Source organism: Malaya genurostris, chromosome 1, assembly GCF_030247185.1.
Source record: "Malaya genurostris strain Urasoe2022 chromosome 1, Malgen_1.1, whole genome shotgun sequence".
NCBI classification, from domain to species: domain Eukaryota; kingdom Metazoa; phylum Arthropoda; class Insecta; order Diptera; family Culicidae; genus Malaya; species Malaya genurostris.
Window position 1 is genome coordinate 107,857,039 of NC_080570.1, and position 21,176 is coordinate 107,878,214.

Below are 21,176 nucleotides of genomic sequence, written 5' to 3' on the forward strand. Positions count from 1 at the left end.
AAAAAAAAATCGTTCTAACTGTAGGTTACCGAAGGACACCGGGTTAGCTTTCCATACTTCATGGCATTTAATTCATTACTGAATAATATGGAATTGATAAAACGCATTTACCTGAACGCTACGAACGGTAGTCGAACGGAACCAATCACAAAGGAGGAACTACTCCAATCTGCGCAAACCATGAGTCAAATCACTCCGCTCGAGATAGACATTTTATACCAACTAACTGGAGCGATACATCAGACGGGGTAAGTTAAATCAGAAACAGCAAATTTGTTGCTTCGACATTTTACATTTAAATGTATACACTCTATCTGAACAATGTTTACTACTAGAAACTCCTGCATTAACAAAATATTTGCCTCGCACATTTGTTTCTCTTCCCTTTGTAACATTGCCGCAATGACGCTGATTTTTCGGTCGTTGATTCTGTTCCTAAACCAAAATGACATCGAATGGTAAAGGGTTTGGTGGAAGCGTAAAAAATTAATAGAAAAAAGGCAAGTTATCTTTGCATCAGAAAGTTCACCTATTTAGCCCTGTAAACAAATCGAAAAACAAAAGTACTCATTCATTTTCAGAGCTTGTTGATCGACTGTTTTTTCCTTCATAATATCCTAAATATTAGCCTAATGCACCTCAAACATAAAATAGAGACTATTCTAAATCGTGATGAGTTCGTAAGTTTTTATTTCTCAATATTATGTTAACGGATCAAGTAGTTTGATTTAATAAAACACGTTTGCAATCCCCTCGATTACTCTGTCATATATTAATGGAACAGTCCAACGAAATTTAAATTATCTAACATTGTTCAACCTATTTCTTGTTTTACTATATCATGTTTGCTTCCACGTTACTTGTTTTGCTGTTACCCTATAGCCTCTCACTTGTTACTGAATCCAAATATTTCTGTACCCCACTGATTTTTACCCATCTTTCTTCGATTTTGATTATGTGTTGTATTCTTCATCTTCTTGTTATCTTCAATTGGCAATTATGTTTTGCTTGTGTGTGAATCTACATACAAAACGTAACGTCATCTAGACGTATTGTGTACGTCGACTTGAACAGTATAGCACCGGAACACTACACCAAGCACATAACTCGACGTTTAGCGGAAATTAAAGCCGTTGAATCACCTGCCGATCGTTCCATCTGGATTCAGTTGCTGGAAAGCACCTACCGATTCACACTGGGATCTGTTGCTGGCGGTAAGTTATCGAAATGGAAAAGAATATAATCTAATATATGCCTAGATTGTTTGGATAAATCGTATCTCCAACATAATCTATGCATCAAAGTGTTAAAGAGAGTACCTTTATTCCGACAGAATCATACAAATTCGAATTGAGTGTTTTGAATCCATTTATATACAATCGGTATACTGAAGAAAAAGTTACAAAACGTCAAAACGTAAACTTAAAACTAAATCGATCTAATATATTTATCTTTATCTCATTTTTAGCTGTCGGCGCCACGGCTGTCTATCCAATCGATTTGGTCAAGACCCGAATGCAAAATCAGCGAACAGGATCGTTTATTGGTGAGGTGGCTTATCGGAACTCGTGGGATTGCTTGAAAAAGGTAAACAAGTTTGATATTAATCTAAACACTGGTAAAATAATGAGTTATTGTAGGCATAGATAGCAGAAAATTTTACAAGTCATTTGTAATTTTTAGCTGTTATTGTGTTAATGGAGTTCATCACTAAAATAATAAAATTTGACTTAAGATTCAGATCTTTTAAAATTCAAAAGATGAGAAGTAATTTGAGTCAAGTTGTTTAGATTTGATTCGCAATCAAGCAGTCAATAAATTGACAAGTTTCATGACAATTACAATGCAGAAATCCAAATGCATTTTTTGGGCCAAGCTGAAGTAGACCGGCCATAGTTGCATTTTGTCAATCACCGAATGAGTGAAAATGCACAATAAACCAAGAGTATGATGCTTGGGAGTAGCATACCCACTCACTCAAAACTTTTCGTTAATTTGTTAAAAGATTGTTCAAGTTTTTCAATGATAAAACTGATAAAGAACACTCCAGGCTTCTAGGACTGGATCTAGTTTTACCATATTACTAACTCTGGACTCGTAATGCTATAAGTCCAGGTACAAGTCCGGTTCCAGTTCCACGATATAGACCTGAACCGGTAATATGGTAAATCCAAATCCTGGTCCAGTTCATGATCTTCCATCTCCAGGATGTGGATCAGTAGTATGGTAGGTCCACGTCTAGGACCAAGATCTGGTTTATTATCTGGAACTGGTCTGAACATATGAAAAATTCAGGTTCAGAATCCATGGATGAATTCTGCAATTAAATACAGGAGTTTCGAAACTGTACTTTAGTTCCAGAACTACATCCTAGAATTCAGGTCCAAAACTCAGGTTCAGAATCCAATTCCAGAATGCAGTTCCAAAATTCAGGATCAGAATCTAGGTCCAGCATTCAATTTCATTTTAAGAATTATTGTTTCTAGACCAGGATTCAAGTTAGAACCTGAATTTTATTCCAAGACTCCAGATTCAGAATTCCCTCCGTGGTTGATGGGCTTGACGGTATTGCAAACATCATCAGATACGATTAATTATTGTTACAATTTAATATAAATATGTGTTATAACTTTTAGTTTAATTATTGAGTTTATTGAGTGAGGCATGAAACGATTTGAATAAGATGTTGATTGCAATACGCTCCAACATCCGGGGTTGGAGAGGCCGGTAGGGCTTAACTGAGCTCTTTTTTATGTTTCATTTTCATACTACCGGCCCTTATTACCGATGTGAAGTGGAAATTAAGCGAAATGAACGTACCCCACTCAGGTTTCACACGATAACGGAATAGTTGAATGGTGAATTAAGTTCATCTTTGACGTTTATTCTGTGAGGTTGTGTCGTGCTCGTGTGGGATCTGATGGATGAGGTGATATGTGAGTGAAGTATAAGTGAAGTGGAATGCAAGAACGGTAATAAAGGCCACCGTTTCAGCTCAGGACTAACGATCGACCAATAAAAGAGATAGAAAATGGGTGACGGCACCCCTATTCATCTCAAATCCATTAGTCATTTCATATATGAAAACCATTGGTTAGAGCGAGATCTGTTGTGTCTGTTCGATAGATTGACTTCGAGAGTGAGATGAGGTTAGGAGTATTTCGCGTCGCTATAACAGCGATATCGTACATTTTCTGAACTACTTTTATGCGGTATTGCTTATCAGAGATGAAGCAAAGATTTTGTATTTGATTTCATCACAATTCATTTATTGAAAGTCGAGTAATCGGTAGAATAATATGGTGACTCTATTAATGAAATGACTATTGGCACAATGAATTTAGTTAAAATCTATTCGAATTTATCTATTAGAATTATTATCTATTAGAATTTACTATTTAATCAATGTTACAATATTTGCGTGTGAAATACATATTTGTAAATATGTATATGTATGTACACATGTGTGCAGTGCGGTAAAATTTCATTTTCAATCGACTAATATAAGATGAAAATGAAATTTATGGCCGCTGACAGTCAGCATATCCCTACTAATTCATTTGACTTTTGCTGCCATTTTCAAGTGAAGCTCCCGGAATTCATCGTCAGTTGATTAATCGTACCTAGTCATTTGAAGTTTTGCTTGCTCAGTTTCGAGTGCCAAGTAGTCTACCTGCTTCAATGCCTTCGCTCTTGGTAGTAAGCAAATTCGAACGAATAGAATTATAAATGGAGTAAAGTATTAAAAATGAAAACTAAAGGAGGAAACAATTAATTTATGTGTATTCTGTAATTGATATTTCAGCTATCTGGTTTGTCTTTCATCTATTATCTTGAACCAATTCGAATGTTTACATGATCCTCATTTGAAGGCCGCTCTCACACTATTGAAAGAGATATTTTGTCATTTCAAAAGATCAACTGACGGGGGTTAAACTGAGCCTCGATTGAAGAGAAACGAGTGATGAATTGAATGCTGCCCGTTCGGGCCGTCAGCAAACATTGTGTGTGTTAGAGAGTGAAGTTTACTGCATTAGAGAGATCGTCAATGTGTTCCACATTCAGTTTCAATTGAATTGAATGAAGTTTTACAGCACTGCATGTGTGTATATGTATGTATATATGTGTGTACGTCAGTATGCCTTGGTGCCTGTATATTTTTATACATGTATGTATGTATGCGTTGTATCAAACCGTATATGGTGATACCTTTCGATTGTGAGTGAATAAAATGTTGATTGCATTACGCTCCAACATCCGGGGTTAGAGAGGCCGGTAGGGCTTAACTGAGCTCTTTTTATGTTTTATTTTCATACTACCGGTTCCTATAACCAGTGTTATAGAAGTAGAAGTTAAGTGGAGTGAACGTATCCCAATTGGGTTTCACACGATGACAACAGGTGAACGGTGAATCGAGTCCATATTTGACGTTTATTGGTGGTTTGTGTACAATGGATTACTGTGGTATGAGATAGAATATTGTAAAATAGAACGGAATAATAATGACTTAACCAATGGGCAAACCACTGATAGCTGTCAAACGATGTTCATCCAGTTTGTATTGTGAGGATGTATCGTTTGGGACCTGATGGGTGAGATGATGTGTGAGTGAAATGTAAGAGTAAGAGCATGCAAGAATGGTAATAAAGGCCACCGTTTCAGCTCAGGACTAACGATCGATCATTAGAAGAGATAGAAATTGGGTAACGGTACCTCCATTCATCTCAAATCCATTAGTCATTTCATATACGAGAACCATTAGTTATAGTGAGCTCTGTTATCTCTGTTTGATAGATTAATTTCAGAAGTAACATGAAATTTGGAGCATTTTGCTTCGCTAAAACAGCAGTATTGAACCACTTCCGAACTACTGCTATGCGTTATTGCTTCTTAGAGACGATGCAAAGACTTTGTATTTATCACAAATCAATTATTAAAAGTCGAGTGATCGCTAAAATAACATGGTGACTCTACTAATGAAATGACTATTGGCACACTAGTTTTAGTTAGGATCTATCAGAGTAGAAATAGTAACTCAATGTTGTAATGCTTGCGTGTGGAATACATGTGGGTATGTATGCATGTGTGTATGTGTGTGACTGTGTGTGTATGTATGTGTTTTTGTGTGTATATACAATATTCATTTTACCGTGCCTTTGAGTGCGTTGTACCAAATTGGTAGTGATGCATTTCGATTGTGGGTCAGGAATCAGAACAAATTGGCTCAAATGGCACGTTCCCCTTGATATTTGGAGATTTGTGCCTTGCCACTGCCAAGGATCAACTGAAGACAACTAAATGTGAACATGCTGTAGCAATACTTATGGGACCCAAGGGTCAATATAATTTAAATAAAAATGCATGTTCTCAGTTTTTTTCCCGTCAAACCATCATGACCGGCCGTACAAAGATGTCATTAAAAAAACACTAATCCTTTTTTGTGTCTCTTTTTTTTCGGAAATGGATGACTGAGCATAACCAAGAAATTCGGAATAAAGAATAAGATACTCAAGAAAAGCAGGAACAAATGTGATAAATGTGGAGCTGAAAAATTGGAAAATAATTTAATTAACACTCTTAGGAAATCTTAGATACAAGATGGAACATCGGTAAGACTAAAAAGACCATTGCATACAACTAACTTTTACATTTCAGGGAATAAAATAACATCAGCAAAAGTACGGAATGGAAATAAAATAGAAGGACAACAAAAGACATTTACGAAACACAATTGAATAGAACACTGGAATTAAGGTAAAACAGAATATTAACTATGACCAAAGGTAAGAAAACCAATATGAATAAATAATAGAAACTGTTGGGTAATAATATAATTTCCTCATATTGAAAGAGGCGTTTATATGGCGCGCATGCGCTAATTCGGCCTGATACAAATTAACGGGGAGGGCAATACATTTTGGACAGGGCTGTAAAAAGCTGATTGGAACCCTTTCCCCACCAAAATGTAATATAAGGAAATAAGGAATAAGACTCCAGATTCAGAATTAGAAACGGATTTCAGTTCCAGCATCCAGAACTCTGGATCTGAATCCGGAATCTGGGTTTTGACTGAATTTGAACTTAAAGTTCCTGTATTTATGTTCAAAATTCAGTTTCAGTTCTAGAAACAAGTTCCAAAGGTCTAATCCTGAAACTGGTTCAGTGTCACTAGGATCGTAGTACTAGCCATGCAATGATTCTGTACGTTAAGAATCGGCTTCGAAGTCTATTGGAACAGAAAGACTAAGTTCCACAAAAGGAATGTAATGCCACACACCTAGAAAAAATCGTGTAAATTTACGTCTTCTGAGACCGACATATATGAGCGTCAAAAATAACTCAATTTTACAGTAAATGTAACTTATATTTAATGCATTCTTACATACTTTTAAGTGCTAAAACGTGTAAATTTAAACGTTTGCTTGAACTGCGGGGTATATTTGACGTATATTTATATCATTCTTGTAAAATTTCAAGTCACGGATTACGTTCTTATGAATTGTGTCATATATGAATTTACGTCACCTGTAAACTTCATAATTTGCTTTGCTTTGCTAAATACCGTTTTCGGAATGACTTCAAACATTGTTTTCCGACATCTGTTCTGAAAATTAATAAACCGGAAGTCGACATCTAGGTTTTTCGAAACGACCTCAAACACAAGTAGTTCGTATATGTTTCACATCTTTTGTCGATTCGTATTTGATTCAATGGTAGAATATGGATACAGATTACACTAAAAAGTTCGAACCAAATGTTTGGACACATGCACTCTTTAGCAACATTATTTCATGTTTTAAAAATATGTCCATCTGTGAAAAACAACTCTGCCTACGAGTAGGGATATATTTTTTTTCAAAGATGTATTTATTAAGGCACAATGCAGTTAGCTTGATGATGCCAAGGGCATTTTCTTATAATTATTAGAACTAGGTTTATGTAAGGGCTGGAGGGATGGATGTTCCATCCCTTCCGTAGGCTGTTGTGATGAAAACTTGTTGGAATCATCCAGGTGACGTGAGAACGTATCGGAGGTTGCCGCATCCTTCTGTGGGTCCGCGGGAAATACCCCAGTCTACGAGGACCCGGCGGGTGTTGATCATCAACTAGAGCGGCTTTCCGTGGGCGATGATGGTAATGTTGCCGAGGAGAATAAAATAAACATAGAGAATTAAATATTGTGGAAAACGGAGAGGAAAAGGGGGTATGGGAACGAAATGACTAAGAACGACAAAAATCTAATTAGTTATAGGGTTATATTTGACGACGCAGGAAATACCTCTTAAACAGTCATATATTGAGCAAACGTTACAAAAAATTCACGGAATAATCACAATACCATATTTAAACAGGTCATTCGCCACGAAGGATTTCTCGGTTTGTACCGCGGACTTGTGCCACAGCTAATGGGTGTGGCTCCGGAGAAGGCCATCAAACTGACGGTGAACGATTTGGTGCGCGATAAATTAACCGACAAGCAGGGTCAGATCCCTCGGTGGGGCGAAGTGTTAGCCGGTGCTTGTGTAAGTGTATTTTTTTTTCAGATTACCTCAAACGGGTTCTGATCATAATTTTTCATTTTAAGGCTGGCGGTTCGCAAGTTATTTTCACCAATCCATTGGAGATCGTCAAAATTCGATTGCAGGTTGCCGGTGAAATAGCTGGAGGGGCTAAGGTGCGAGCGTGGACCGTCGTTCGAGAACTAGGGCTTTTCGGATTGTACAAAGGAGCACGTGCTTGTTTACTCCGCGATGTTCCCTTCTCTGCGATCTACTTCCCCATGTACGCCCATACGAAAGCTGCCTTCGCCGATGAACAAGGCTATAATCACCCGCTGTCTTTACTGGTAGCTGGTGCGATTGCTGGTATTCCAGCAGCTTCGCTAGTTACGCCGGCTGATGTAATCAAAACACGTCTACAAGTCGTCGCTCGCACAGGACAAACAACGTACAATGGTGTGATAGATGCAACACGCAAAATAATGGCCGAAGAAGGGCCACGTGCCTTTTGGAAGGGAACAGTTGGTAAGATTAAACCTTTCCTTCCATTTAACATAGATGTCATCTATCTTTTCCGTAGCCCGTGTCTTCCGATCATCACCTCAGTTTGGTGTTACACTAGTTACCTATGAACTTCTTCAGCGAATGTTGTATGTGGACTTCGGAGGTTCACGTCCCGCTGGATCCGATGTAATGCAGTCCAAACAGGAGTTAGGAAAAGTCAATCCAGATCACATTGGTGGATACCACGCGGCTGTGCCGATGCTAAATGGAATAGAAACAAAATTCGGACTTAGCTTACCACGGTTTGCTTCAACGCTGAAACTGTCGCCAAAACAACAAGCTTCTTGATCCCGTAGAAGCTGAGAGGGAATCAACAACGGGAACAAACGATGGAGCAATTTCTTTTGGTAATGAATGAAGAAAACACGTCCCGTATGTGAAATTTGCGTAATGTTTACGACACCGCAAAACGTAGATTTTCTGTTAGGTTACTAGCTAGAGTTAGGATGGTTTGATCCTAAGCTGAGTTATGTGACAAAATTACATAATTTGTTAGAATACTGGTACAGCTTTAGTTTGAACGATGTTTTCAGATAATTACACATGTAATTAATTGCCAACTAGTTGAGTGAGATTAGTAATTCAGATTGATACGTTTTGTTAGGATTATACTAATCTATAGACATTAATTATTTGAACTGCATTTGTTTCATTGTTAAACTCGTGACTGTGTTATGCATTGTTTTATAAGAAAGTAAGCGACAGTTTATAGATAAGTACAGAAAATTGAATCAAAACTGCCTAAAAATCATATATTTGCTTAAGACATAAAGTTGATCATTTGTTCTGGAAAGAATGCAACAGGGAAATTATACTTACTGGAACCATTGGAACATTTTCTTCTCAAATCGTTGATCTGAGGAATTCATTTCGGCAATCCGGGAAATTCACCGAGACTACTTCCCAAAATATTTTAGACAGATTTATCACAATATATGAAACTAATGTTGATTCAAAGCATATTCTGATAAATCTTAATATTTATGTGCATGCTTTGTGAAACTTTAAGCTTGATTCCAAAAACTATGTCAATGATATTTTGGAACGATAATGATCCATCCATAACTATACATGATTTAAACTACTCGAACTAATTGTTGTTTGGAAACTAAACCCAAAACTGTTTTCAAAGACTTGTATCGCTGTTGACACATAAAATCTGAGGCAATTATAATCTAGAAGCTGCTTTGTTTTCTAAGCAACAAATAATCAATCAAACTCTGCCTATTGACCCTATTTCGAAAAGACATTGTGAAGCGAAGCACAAATTAACCCAGACCCTGTTCCACGATGTCGGTCATCTTATTATTAAACAGAATGCAGAATTATATTCAAACACTACAGTCAAATATATAAACGAAGATACCTCCAAAATTTGTCATGCTAGTTGTCAAGCTACGAAGCTGCAGCAATTGATAAAACCTTTCAAATATTGTACCAAAAAAATCCTGAACCAAATTATTTAATGCGCAAAGCCGGTTGAGTTTCTCGCGACTACTTCCGACCCATAAAACCTCATACCATTCCATATTCTTACCCGTAACCGTAGTAAGCAAATAAATCTTTGTATAATATTTCTCTGCGATCAATGTTTGACCATCGATTCGTTTGTCGAACTCAGCATCACCTAGCTCTGGAATACCCGGTAAGCTCAATAAATCTCCATTCCAGGCAGGCAGTTACGGGTTTAGTAAATACAGATACAATCACTAGCAAGCCTCGATCTGTTAGTGATGTTAGGGTATGAACAAAAAAAATTAAGAAATATCAATAGCTGAACTTAAGCACTTCAATTTTGATATTTCGTATTGTCCGATTGAAATAGCGTGGAGCTAGGTCCGAATATGAGGACTACTTTAAAACTTACCGACCAAGCTCCCGGAGTTTCTGAAGAGTCTCTTAATACGTGTGTGGCCTGGCGTTGTCCTGATAGAACACGACACCTCTTCTGTTTGTCAATTCTGGGCGTCAATTATAGCGTCCAGTTGTTAACAATAAAGGTCCTAATTTAGTATTTCACCAAGAAATTTGTTATTAGACTTTCGTATTGAACGCTCTGTAACCCTAAGTATGCTAAGAACAAAAGAAAGAATTGTGCGATATGTCACCTTCGGGTTCGGGTTCGGGTTCAGCAAAAATATTTTGGCCAGATTCAGGCCGGGTGCGGGTGACCAAAGATTTTGTCGGGTTCGGGACGAGTACCGGTAAAGATTTTCACTTTTTACCGAGTACAATTCGGATTAGGGTTTAGAAGAACATTTATTTTCGGTTTCGGGTAGGGTGCGGATAAGTTTTTGTTTTATTTCCGATCGGGTTCGGGTTTAAGAAATTGCTTACCCGACCATCTCTACTTGGCAACAAGCACAAATCTGAAATTGTTTAATCGATAATTTACGAAATATCGAATACTAGATTCATCTACTGAAACATGATTTTTTACTCCAACCCATGGTTAAATAGTTCTCTGAGTAGCCGAAAACTTTTTTGATTCGTATTGGTAAGTTTCGCTCTTACAATAGTTATGGTTATTTCGCGGTTTTATAAATTCCTGGAAATAGAAACAATAAAAAAATTTGGTATCTTTACAAACCTGGTGATTGCTGCACAGAACGATCAGTCATCATAATTTCATCCAATTTCCACAAACAAGGGGCATTTAATGTCTTACCGGATTTAGTAATGAAAAATCAAGTGAGTAGATAATTTCAAAATGAATGTATTTTCAAATGATTTTCAAAGAATTTTACACATATTCAACAATATTTCTATTAAAAATAACTACTAGATTAAAGAACTCTGTACTCAAGCGGTTTTTATCGTAACACAACAAATTTCATAGTTTCTACACCATAAATTTCAAAATAGTACGAAACACCTGAGAGAAGTTTGAGATTTTTTATTGGTACGTCAGAGTCGCGAAGTTCTATTTCTACTGGAAGAAAAGTTTTTATTAGATGTTTTTAGGCAGTCAACCATCGATGATCTCGGTAAAACAGATTGAAAAAAAGAAGTGTCCATTATTCAAAACAATTCGAACAAATTTTATATATGGTTTGCCTATCTTTTGTCGAGAACGTTAGATTTGTTATTCTTTAAATTGTTAACTCACTCCAGCTTCTATTTCCATCGGCTTTATTTAGAAAATTCAGTTTATATGAAATATAAATCAATAGGTAAATAAGAATATGGTTACACTAAAAATATGAAGTCAAGCATGAAGAATTTTTTACTCGTTATGTTGCATTTCTGCAACTAATAAATCGTTATCTACACACAATAGGAAATTAAAACTTACCTCACGAGCTCATTCAAAATAATACATTTCAATCGAGATTGTTTGGTAACATGAAATCCCACGACAGGAAGTTGAATTGTTTTGGTAGCACAACTTTTATAGTGCCTGTTATATTGTTTAGTAATTATTCGAACAAAGTTCACACGATGTAACTGAGACATTATTTCTGGATAACAATTTTTTATTCATTATTGAATTGATTATAATTTATTTCCCGAAGAAGCAAATGCAAGTAAGTCAAATCAAGAATGTAAGATGCACCTGAATAAGAGTTATAGGAAAATATAGTAAATATAGAAAGCTCAAATAAATAAATCGAGCCTTGATTACTGAGCTGCGGTTTCATTCAATTCGTCCACTTGATTCCTTGCCTGAGGTAATTGTTCATAAACAATCGAATGTCATAGAATGAATGTCATTGAATGTCTTCATAGATGTAACGATTTAACAAAAATTTTAAGTAAATTGAATACAGCACATCGCTAAAAAATTAAATATATAATATTCGTACAAAATAGAAGCGAATATTTCCTTTTTTCTAACAGTATCAGATATGTAACGATATTTGTATAGTTATGTTGTCGAATCTGTCAATTGCTTTAAGGATTTTTTGAAATGTTTACGACGAAATATTCCGGAAGGTGGCCACAGGTCGTTCGAGTTTAGGTTGGGTCCAGAATGTTATTGCTACCAGCGAAAGGACGATTCGAGCGAGTCCAGTGCGTTGAATGTAAAAATGGCGCATGAACACGGGATTAGCGACTCTACGGCACGGAAGCACAGAGAACAGACATCCAAGCTAGCACAAACTTTTTTTAAAAATCTGTACAAAGCATGAAAGTAAAAATCCGTTGCGCATGCTTTTGCATGCTGAATTACCATTGCTGTATGAAAGCTCGAACGCAAGAGCCCATAAGCGATTACTGGGCTGCTCGAAGCGTCTCTACAGAAGAATTGCTACTTGGTGGTTGCATTTTAGAACAACCGTTAAATCTCTTACACACATTAAAATCTCTACTTGGATGTCCGGAAGCAACGAGTCTAGCGACGTAACAAAATCTTGAAAGAAATCCTCCGCATTACAAAGTTTAAAACGATCCCACTGTCAATTTTCACCATCCGGAAGTTTATTCCAATGTTGCATATATTCTTCGTGTAACTAATTCATTCATCCATCTTCGGTGCGAATATTGTTATATTACTCACGCCCGTATCGAACAACGTTGAACTATTCACTGCACGGAAGAAAGAAGAGTGAAAAAGAATAAGCAATAATTGTAGAGAACCCCACTCTACTAATACATTCTTCGCTGCTGGTATACATCGTGCATGTTCGTTTGTCATTCGCTCATTTACTTTACTCTTTGAATTGGTTCGAATAGTGTCACTGGGATGATCGTAGGTTTCCATTCTTCGCGAAGCATTCTTCATCTAATAAATTCATCATATCTCGTAAGGTAGCAGCAATGGGGGAGTACTGGGATATGGTTCATCTCTCACACATTAGACTATGGTACTAATACAGATCTTAATTTGCTTGTTTCAAAGACAGCACGAACGATCATCGCGAATTAAGGTTTGACGATGATCGCTGCATGAATATTCGTTTCACATTCGCGTTAAGTCATTCGGGGGTATGTCCAATCCGAATAACAACTGCAAGGAATAGATCTTCATGCGAGCAACGAAGCAGCGTCTGCTTCGTTCGCACCCGAATATACAGACAAGTCCGACTATCGAAGCAATTATCGAACAAAGGCGAAAAGAAGCGAACGATGATCATTGGCGTTCGTTGCATTTTTGATATTCAAGATTCTACAAGCTCCTAAAGTGGTAGCAGATTTATGAGATGTTACCTGAGGTCGGCTGCTTCTATGTGCTCGGATTACTGATTGACGGCGTTTTCGAATGAAATAAATCTCTCCAACTCTTCGGCTCTCGGTGGCTCCAGTTTGTGAACTTTTTATAAATGACACTTTAGCGCAGAGAACAGACATCCAAGCTAGTACAAACTTTTTCAAAAAACCAGTGTAAAGCATACAAGTGAAAAACAGTTAAAAATTGCCGTTGCATGCGACTTTGCACACATGATTTACCGCTGTATTGTTTTGTTTAATTTTGGCATTCATGGTGCAAACATTATCACGCATAGGGTAGAACGACTCATTACAAATCAATAGAATACAAGCGGTCATACAATTTGTGATTTGAACGGTGATAACATTCATCTTAATAACTAAATTCAAAACGATACTATAAGATCTAATCAATTAAAATATATTTTTATGTAAACTTCAGAGAACAGTAGACATAGTGCACGAAAACCCTCACACATAAAACCGATTCTCGAGCTCGGCATAATGAAATGACGAATTAGATCGGCAACACAACATTTTACTGATTATTCAGTAATCCATATACTTTTTTCAAAACTATGAAAGTAATATGCTGATATCTCGGTAAAGCGCGTTCTTTTTCTAATGTTTGACATTATATTATGACTTGTCAGTAAACAACAAATATACCGAGATTAGAAAAATCGTTTGCCGAGATTTTGAACAGTGAGTTAGCTTTTACTGAAACTTGGTGAGACACTTATCATCTAATGTCTCTTTCCGATTTTGCAAAGCAAAGGTCGCCATTCCTCGTGGAGCTGGAAAACATGTAAATTGGATGAAGCAATAGCATAAGCTCCATGCAAAATTTTCCCTCGATCGGAGAAACAATATTTTCGCGCCCGAGGTTTAAAGTTTGTATGGGATTTAGTATGAGAAAACCGAATTTTTACAAAAAAAAATCGTCCGAAGATCACTTCATAGAATCAAAAAAATCAATGCATATGTTATTTTCGTTTGAAATTTAATGAGAAAGAAAACTTTCGAAGGCCGCAAAACAATACGACGTTTGTAGAAAAAGTTATTAAAGGAAAACCGGCACAAGGTCCGATCAATGGGCTCATTCCTTAATATATCTAGCAACACTGCTGCTAGTGGTCGTAATATGATTTTGCTTTCTTCTATTATGCCATAACAGTTGATCTGAGTTGTTTGATATTATCACAAAAGTTTCTCAGGTTATTATGAAGATTTTTTGCCTTTCTTATATAGAAAGGTTATGCAATCACTTGAAAAACCGACTAGTGAAAATTGGCCCGGAGGGCCAAGTGTCATATACCATTCGACTCAGTTCATCGAGCTGAGCAATGTGTGTGTGTGTGTGTATGTGTCAAATAATCTCACTAGGTTTTCTCGGAGATGGCTGAACCGATTTTGATAAACTAGGATTCAAATGAAAGGTCTCGTGGTCCCATACGGAATTCCTGAATTTCATCCGGATCCGACTTCCGGTTCCGGAATTATAGGGTAAAGTGTGTTCAATATTGTACACCGTCACTTAAACCGGCGAAACAAAATACGTGAAAATTTTTCTAAACTGGTCTCAAAACTACACAAATCGATAGTCATTATCAGTAGGCAACTAAACAAACCGATTCCGGCTATCCTGGTTCCCGGTATCCGGTTCCGGAAGTACCAGAAATAGTGGTCATATATACCAAAATGGATCTCACTCACTTTTCTCAGCGATGGTTTGACCGATTTCCACAAACTTAGATTCAAATGAAAGGTCTCCCGGTTCCATACGGAATTCCTGAATTTCATTCGGATCCGACTTCCGGTTCCGGAATTATAGGGTAAAGTGTGTTCAATATTGCACACCGTCACTTAAACCGGCGAAGCAAAAAACGTGAAAATTTTCTAAACTGGTCTCAAAACTACACAAATCGATATTCATTATCAGTAGACAACTAAACAAACCGATTCCGGCTATCCTGGTTCCCGGTATCCGGTTCGGGAAGTACCAGAAATAGTGGTCATATATACTAAAATGGATTTCACTCACTTTTCTCAGCGATGGTTTGACCGATTTCCACAAACTTAGATTCAAATGTAAGGTCTGCCAGTCCCATACGGAATTCCTGAATTTCATCCGGATCCGACATCCGGTTCCAGAATTATAGGGTAAACTGTGTTCAATATTGTACACCGTCACTTAAACCGGCGAAACAAAAAACGTGAAAATTTTTCCAAACTGGTCTCAAAACTACACCAATCGATAGCCATTATCAGTAGGCAACTAAACAAACCGATTCAAGCTATCCTGATTCCCGGTATCCGATTCCGGAAGTACCGGAAATAGTGGTCATATATACCAAAATGGATCTCACTCACTTTTCTCAGCGATGGTTTGACCGATATCCACAAACTTAGATTCAAATGAAAGGTCTCCCGGTCTTATATGGAATTCCTGAATTTCATCCGGATCCGACTTCCGAATCCGGATTTATAGGGTGCGTACTAGAAGAGTTTGTGTGTCATGTTAGTTGATGGCCGTACGAACCGACTTCGATTATACTGGTTCTCGGGTTGCGGTGCCGGAAGTGCATATAATAGTGACCCCATTTCGTTCTCTTAAGGATGGCTTACGCAATCAAAGCACTGTTTTATTCTGTATGTTATGCATAAACAATCAAGAGAAAATTTTTGAATAGAATACCACAATATTATATGTACATGAGAAAGGCATCATTACACCACTAGGTGGATTAAAACAGGTTTTTAAAGTGACAAGCCATGTTCCAAAACTCACTGTAAAGACACAAAAAAGTCTAACTTTTTAATTTGAAGAAATAGGTTTTTGGAATCTTCTACAATATTGTGTAAAAATTCAAATCCAATAACTTTGCCGAAGATATAAACTCTCTATCTCTTATAGCATAGAAGATATAGACGATAGTATTCTATGCAAACAAAAAAATTATTTACATGGCTTTTTGAGTCTTAACAATAAAGTTTGGAGTCTGGTTTGCCACATTAAAAAAATCTTTTTTCTAAGCTGAGTAACTATCGTGAAGACATCAAATAACTCAGATCAACTGTTTTAGCATATTAAAAGAAAGTCAAATCATATTACGACCACTTGCAGCAGTGGTGCTAGATATACAGATAATGTCACTTCTGATTTGACAGAAACTTAGTTTTATCCTTCCGCTGAACGAAAATGGTTGAGTTAACGCTCGAGGAACTCGAGAAAATAGTGCAGTTTAACTTTGAAATTCATGGTAATGTTGCGGAATGTGTGCCAAAAAATCATCTTCTCGGATGAGGCACATTTTCATCTCGGCGGGTATGTTAATAAGCAAAATTGTCGCATATGGGGGACGGAAAACCCGCACGTTATCATGGAGAAGCCAATGCATCCTCAGAGAGTGACGGTTTGGTGCGGATTTTGGTCTGGTGGCATCATTGGGCCATTTATCTTCGAAAATGAGGCAGGAGCGCCATGATTAGCGATTGGTTCTTCCCGTTACTTGAAGAGGAAGACTTGGACACCATTTGGTTACAACAAGACGGCGCTCCGTGCCACACAGCAAGGCAACGATCGATCTTCTGCGCACAGTCTTCGAAAATTGAATTATCAGTCGAAACCGTTTGTGTATTATTGCATGTTTAAAAAACAAAAGTTACATGGCGGACCCTGTATTAAGGAATGAGCCATTGTTCGGACATTTTGTCGGTCTTACTTTAATAACTTTTACTACGCATGTCGGATTGTTTTGCGGTCTTCGAATGTTTCCTTTCTCGTTAAATTTCCCTCGAAAACGATACATGTACTGATTTTATGAGTTCCTCGGGTGCGAAAATATAGTCTCCGATAGTCCGAGAAAATAAACCTTTTCATTTTTTCCCATACAACCTTGTTACACCCTAATATATATGTATAAATATCCGGCGTTAAGGAGCACTAGAAACAATTGTCTTTGACCGTGACGTTTTCTTTTGGTGTTTGCGCTTTTTTTTTTTTGTTCACTGAATTGAAATGAACATCAATAAAACATCCCTTTCACCAACCTTAGCTTTATTGATATTTATTTCATGCAATAATAAAGGAAAATCCTTCCTTCTTTCGGTTACTGATGAATCGGAAATTCATGATTCCATCCTGATAACTTTTGCCGAGCTGACAGCAAAATTTCTGCTGACAATTTCAGCAATAATTGGGAGTTAGCAAATTTTGGATTGCCGAGATTCTCAGTAATTATACATTTTACACTCGGCTGTGCAAATCTCATCATTTTCGGCAGATTCAGCAAGAAAATTTAAGTGTGCAGATTTTCTTTTCACCGGACAGTTAAATAGTAGACATACTCTACGTCAAGGTGTAATAGCAATTTTAACAAAACGTCGTTTATAGATAAACAGGTAAACATATTTTGCAAGTTTACATCTCTTTTCAGTACATATTTGGAGCAGTTCTTTTTTCTTTACAAGCAAAACTAAGGGTTAATTAAAAAAAAATGCAGTCTTATTAATGAAAAATGCATTCCAATTCATCGATAATGGGTTTGAATCAAATTTTCGACCCTACTGATGTCTATTTTATATTACAATTGATTTACATGTTGTGTAAATAAAACTATTTTTCTCTGTATAGTTGAACTCTGCAGCACTATTAGCACTATTAATTATTATTGGTTGGAATTAATAACGGAATGCTGGTGCTAATATCTTTTGGTCATGAGTTCTATTTATCATTGAGTCGCCTCAATATTAACTATATTATATTGCCAAACAATTCGGAAAAATCTGGCGACCAATTCGCTTAACTCTGACAACAAGCCCCCCTTTCACCTCACCAACTCAGCATCAGTACTGACTCGTTTAATAACTGATACCAAAAAGTAAGTAATTGCTTTTCGTACTTTACTTTTCCTATATTTCAAGATGCGTTGAAATTTTTTTATTGTGTTTTACATTTTTCATATTTTGAAATTGAAATATTAAATTATTAAAAAGTCTCTCCTTCTTCAACCTTCGCTTTAGTTTTTTTTAAATTTCAGACACTAGTAAAGCAAAATCCATTTCACTCTCGGTTACTGATGATTCAGTAACTCATGACTAATTTCTGGATATTTTTGCCTATGAAACAGTAAAGTTTTTGATGACAATTTCGGTAATAATTGACATTTACCAAATTTAGTCTTACCGAGATTCTTTGTAAGTAAAAATTCAGCATTAAAATTAAGTATGTATATCTCTGAAATATTAACTCTCTGACTCAAATTTGTAACATAAACATCGCCTAAAATAATCAATTTGCAACCAATACTAATTCTTTTTCAAAGATCTGATTCGAGACCACTGAACCAGAACTTCAAACAGAAATCAACACACCCAGTTACATATGGTAACTTATCATAGAAATAAATAGGTTACCTAGTTGTTGATACTGTTGACAATGATAATGACAGTATTGCAATAGAAAAATCTGTAATCTGCAGATGCAGTCAGTTGCAACGGAATGAACAGTTATTAGTTGGTCAATATAAAACAATCCCAACTGATCGGTGGTGCCATTAGTTTTCATTTGTACGGTGACCATAAACGTCGGTCAATGTTAATTCAAGTCGAAGAAAAATGAAGCCATGTCTTCTGAATGTTGTCGTTATCTCAAGTGTGCTGGTCACATCGTTCCTAAGTGTACCGGTTCTTGGCAGCTCAGTGATAAACAATTCTTTAAAGCAATTTTTATGGGAGACTAAAGATCTGCTTAAATTGTGTGCCAGTTCTAATCATTCCCATTGGGACTGTTTAAAGCAAGAGAGTCTATCAATTGTGGACGATTTTGTCAGCAGTGAAAAAATTCCCCTATTAGCAGGAGCTGCTTTGGTGCGAGTCGATAATGATTACGATAAGTGAGTTTTTCGCTGCGAGGGAAAATTTGTTCAATATTTCTAAAAGCATTTGTTGTTCTTTTTTGTATACCGGCATTTGTTTTTCTAGCACTGTTAATATAAGTGAAAACGTGGTGAATACACTCCATGACGATGACGGGAATAATGGAACCGTGGATGGAACGTGGCAAAGTCGCGTGTTGGGTGCTCTGGATACTTTGTTCCAAACACATGTACTACAGATAAATTTTCTGAAAACGGTTCGCGGGAAGGAACAACATAACAAGAAGAATAAGAAAGACTGGCTGCAGCAGTATTATCGGAAGATGAAAAATCAGAATGTGGTTGAAGGTATACTAATTGTTTTTGTAGCTATTTAATCCTAATTGCAAATTCCAATTCAATCAATTCCTGCTGAAAAAAATGTACAAAAGAAGTGAATATTTGAACAAAAGTACCTACGTAGGGGTATTGTGGGTAAGCCCGGCTACCTTAGTGTTTCACTAAAAAACCATTTTCTAATACATTGGACTCACTGTGAGCTTCCAAAGGCTTAAATGTTACTTTTCTGCGCGAAAGTTCAAACGTATAGCAATAAAGCAATAATTGAATTTTAAGTTATTTGCCTATTTTATTTTACTTTATTCATTCTATTTTTCTATGTTTTTTTATTTTTACGTTATGATTGAGTGATTATTATTACATGCATTGTTGAAGGAAGCCCTTCCTTATCCGTGTGGGGTAAAATTGTCATCGTGTTTGAACGGCTGAATTCAAATAAACTAAGTGCTACTTAGTTTGGAAGATCCGTTTAAGTATTTCTGAATTCAAAAAACCGGATAAAACTATTAAATGCAAAAACCCAACACGCAAAAACCCATTTTTTGTATGAACCGGACAAAAAGGGAATGCAAAGTAATGTCACAGACAAACCTAGAGGGACATAAATACGAATAAAACTCACATGTTTTTTTCACACTTTTGAAAATAGATAATCGTTCGCATAAGTTGATTATGCAAATTTCCCACTTTTATTGTTTCGCTTCTAGAATTATAAAAGTGCATATGTGGATCCGAGAAACCCAGATCAAGAATTTAGTTCACCATTTTAGTTTTTAATCTAATTAGAATTAAATCTAAAATTCATATCCTGAATTTTGTTCCAGAGCTCTGAAGTTGAAATCTTAGATCAGAATTCTGAACTCATTCCGAACATAGATTAAAGAACTAAATTCAGTTCCAAAATCTTGTCAAGAAACCAGCTCCAGTATTAGGATTTAGTTTCAGAGTCCAAGTTTTGATTATTGAATCTGTAGTTTGTAACCTGAAATTATGTTCAGAATTCATATGGACCCAGGGCCGTTTTTTAGAGAGGAGCAGTGGGAGCACGTATCTCCAGGCCTAGAGTTTTAGAGCGGTGGACCAGAATCCAGGTTTTGATTTCAGTTCCGAAATTTGGGTTTAGGAGTTTTTTCCTGATTCCAGATTCCAGGATTTTGTTCGAGTATTCAAAAACTGATTACGACTACTAATAATCTGTTGTTGCTGATCGATTTTCGACTCGTCCAGTAGAACATCGAGACTGACTACCTCAAAATCGTCTTCGCTGATACGAGAAAGGGAAGTTATGATTTTTCCTCGTTGTTTCCTGGAATTTGAGAAAACTAAATTTTATGCATGGTTATCTCACGGTGTTGAAAATTTAACCATAAATTGTTAATTATATTTCTGATGACAAGGAGATAAAATTATGTTGTTGCGTTTAGTACATCTTGAAATATTCACGATTAGGTTCTACCCATTCTTCCACAGGACGAATTTTGAAAAGGCGCTTCATAGTAAAGTAAGCCATATTCACGTCAAAGCTGGTTTTTCCGAAACAAAAGTAGGGGAGCGTGTTCGGTTACCGGCACTCTTTTATTTTAAGCTCATAACTTATGCAGACATCTATACATCAACGGAAAGCTAAAATCCCTAGCTAACAACTGATTAAGAAGCTAAGTTGATTCATTTGATTGAAAAAAAAATATTATCAATTTAGAGAAGCGATAAATTTTGGCCATTTCAAAAGAGATGTTCTGTTACC

General features: G+C 36.5%; 2 protein-coding genes across 5 annotated transcripts in view; both read left to right on the forward strand.

Annotated features, from left to right (window-relative positions):
• Positions 1–11,691, forward strand: part of LOC131425343 (calcium-binding mitochondrial carrier protein Aralar1) — a 30,637-nt gene extending 18,946 nt beyond the window's left edge. For 3 of the 4 annotated variants that reach the window (XM_058587161.1, XM_058587162.1, XM_058587163.1), the window contains exons 4-9: positions 25–248; positions 1,048–1,214; positions 1,469–1,587; positions 7,353–7,523; positions 7,586–8,024; positions 8,080–11,691. In XM_058587161.1, the coding sequence (XP_058443144.1) occupies positions 25–248; positions 1,048–1,214; positions 1,469–1,587; positions 7,353–7,523; positions 7,586–8,024; positions 8,080–8,351 (1,392 nt within the window). In that variant the 3' untranslated portion in view covers positions 8,352–11,691. Of the gene's footprint in view, positions 1–24; positions 249–464; positions 501–1,047; positions 1,215–1,468; positions 1,588–7,352; positions 7,524–7,585; positions 8,025–8,079 lie in introns of all 4 variants that reach the window. The other variant, XM_058587164.1, reaches the window with a different exon arrangement.
• A 7,085-nt stretch (positions 11,692–18,776) lies between these two features.
• Positions 18,777–21,176, forward strand: part of LOC131425349 (uncharacterized) — a 59,578-nt gene continuing 57,178 nt past the window's right edge. The window contains exons 1-2 of the mRNA XM_058587173.1: positions 18,777–19,111; positions 19,200–19,441. Of these exons, the coding sequence (XP_058443156.1) occupies positions 18,834–19,111; positions 19,200–19,441 (520 nt within the window). The 5' untranslated portion in view covers positions 18,777–18,833. The remainder of the gene's footprint in view (positions 19,112–19,199; positions 19,442–21,176) is intronic.